This window comes from Ailuropoda melanoleuca, unplaced genomic scaffold (assembly GCF_002007445.2).
Source record: "Ailuropoda melanoleuca isolate Jingjing unplaced genomic scaffold, ASM200744v2 unplaced-scaffold9724, whole genome shotgun sequence".
In the NCBI taxonomy this organism is placed as follows: domain Eukaryota; kingdom Metazoa; phylum Chordata; class Mammalia; order Carnivora; family Ursidae; genus Ailuropoda; species Ailuropoda melanoleuca.
In genome coordinates this window covers 2182-4108 of record NW_023255241.1, presented here as the reverse complement: position 1 = coordinate 4108, position 1927 = coordinate 2182, and the positions used below count along the sequence as shown (strand labels likewise).

General features: G+C 63.4%; 1 protein-coding gene across 1 annotated transcript; it reads right to left on the bottom strand.

The window, feature by feature from the left end:
* Positions 1 to 3: 3 nt before the first annotated feature.
* On the bottom strand, positions 4 to 1683 carry LOC117800963 (testis-specific Y-encoded protein 1-like; the record flags this gene model as incomplete). Its single annotated transcript, XM_034653537.1, has 1 exon — positions 4 to 1683. A coding segment is annotated over exon 1 (717 nt), but the record flags the coding sequence as incomplete, so codon positions are not given.
* Between the last annotated feature and the right edge of the window lie 244 nt (positions 1684 to 1927).

The following is a 1927-nucleotide window of genomic DNA, read 5'->3' as shown; positions in this document are numbered from 1 at the left end:
GCTCCCCTCCTCCCAGTGGTCCTCCACCGCAGACAAACCCAAGCCCAGCAGGAGGAAGGACATGGCCTGGGCCCAGAAGCCAGGGATGTGCTGGATGATGTCCCTTCTTCGAGCCAGGTGAGAACTCCGCCTCTGATTCACCCTGCGCTTGAGCCGCAAGTAGGCCCTGGTAGCCTGGGCATCCACAGAGCTGAGCGCCAACTGAACCACCTCCAGCGCGGCAGGTGGGGTGCCGGCTGTCTCAGGACCCAGCCCTGACTCCGCTTGCTGCTGCTCCTGCAGCTGCTCGTCCTCCTGTGCTTGGACCGCCTCCTCGTCTTCCACCGCCAAGACCTCCACCACCGCCATGATATCCTCCACCACCAGCAGCAACTCGTCCCCCGGGCCGGCCTGCTCTCTGCCCTGCTGGGCCTCAGCACCCAGCACAGCCTCTGCGCCCAACCTGCAGTGCCCCGCCTCCCCCCAGGCACCTGCCTGGGCTCGTGGTTCTGACTCCTCACGCCCCCTTCCAGGACCAAGGTGCTCCAGGACGGCAGGGCAGCCCCGCCTTCCCCGGACCCCGCAGCGCTCTCCATGTGGTCCTGGCCCTGAGCGAGCCTGGCACGCAACGGAGGGAAGGAGCTGGATGTGCGGCCACATGGCTCCCGCACGCGGCCGGCAGGTGGAGCTCTCGCGTCCTCCCAGAGGCTGCGGGCTGGTGAACGCATGCGCACATGGCATAGAGGACAGGTTGTGACGCCCGAGGATGACGCTCTATCACGTAGGCGGCCTTGGTGGAACTGATTCCTGAGCTAGGCCCAGGACAAAGGAGAACCCCGCGTCCATTCTGTAAATGGCCGGTGGGCGTGGCCCTCCAGGGCCCCGCCCCTCGCCCTGCATTGACCACTCAGGGAGCCAGCCTCGGCGCCCCGCCTACCGCGCTCCCAGGACACACCTCCACCTTCACCCCTCCCGCCGTTTCCTCCCCCAGCGCACTCCGCCTGGTATTTGAACCCAGGCAATGCCGAGCTGTCCTCGCCTTCCTGAATGGACTCCTCTAGGACTCAGGACACTGTACACACCCCGCGAGCTCTGGACCAGTGTGTGTGGAAAGCGCCAGCCCATGTCCTGGAGAATCACGGAAATTCCAGGACACAGGTGCCCCGACGCTCTCTGCCAGGCCAGGGTGGGGGCAAAAGGGTGGCCACAGTTTGTCCCAGCCCATGTCCTTTGCTACTCAGGAGAAGAGTGACGAAGAGTGCTGGTTCCATCTGTGTGCCTGTCCTTTCTTCTTGCTCTCCTCTCCGTCTTCCTCTAAGACTTTGTGTTCAGGTGCTCTTTCTCTGGCCCCACTCTGGCCACATGGTCTCTCGAGGAGAAGGACGTCAGGACGGAAGATGCGTACGCCTCTCTGAGCAGCTCTTTTCCGTGGACATAAAAGCCCTGTCCCCCTCCGTGACTGGCACCCAGTCAGGTGACCCTGGAAAAGGTCCCAGGCGGGGCACCCACAGCAGCACACTCACCCAACAACCACACATGCACACACGCAGTGTGTTCGCCCTGGAGGACAGAGGAACTGACCCTTAGAGGTACCAAGAGCATAGAGCAAAGCGGACCCCGAAGAGGAAGTCTGGGTGAACCCTGTTAAGAGGGTGGCAGGTGATGCCGTCTGCTGGCCTGGAGCCCCCTCTGGGTCTGCTGTTAGGGAGGCCAGGCGGCAAGGAGATGGAGACGACATCAGGGCAACACGTAGCAGGAATGCACAGGCCTTTCCTTCTAGACACAGAGCGTCTTGTGCTGCACTGTGCCAAAGCTGCGAATGCCATGGGAAGGGGTTCCCAGCTCGCCTGGCCTGCAGAAGAGAATGTACCCTTCCTAGCCTTGCCCCGTCCAGGCCCGTCGGGTCAGACCGTGAGCGGAACATCATGCCGGGACACCCTGGCCCCGG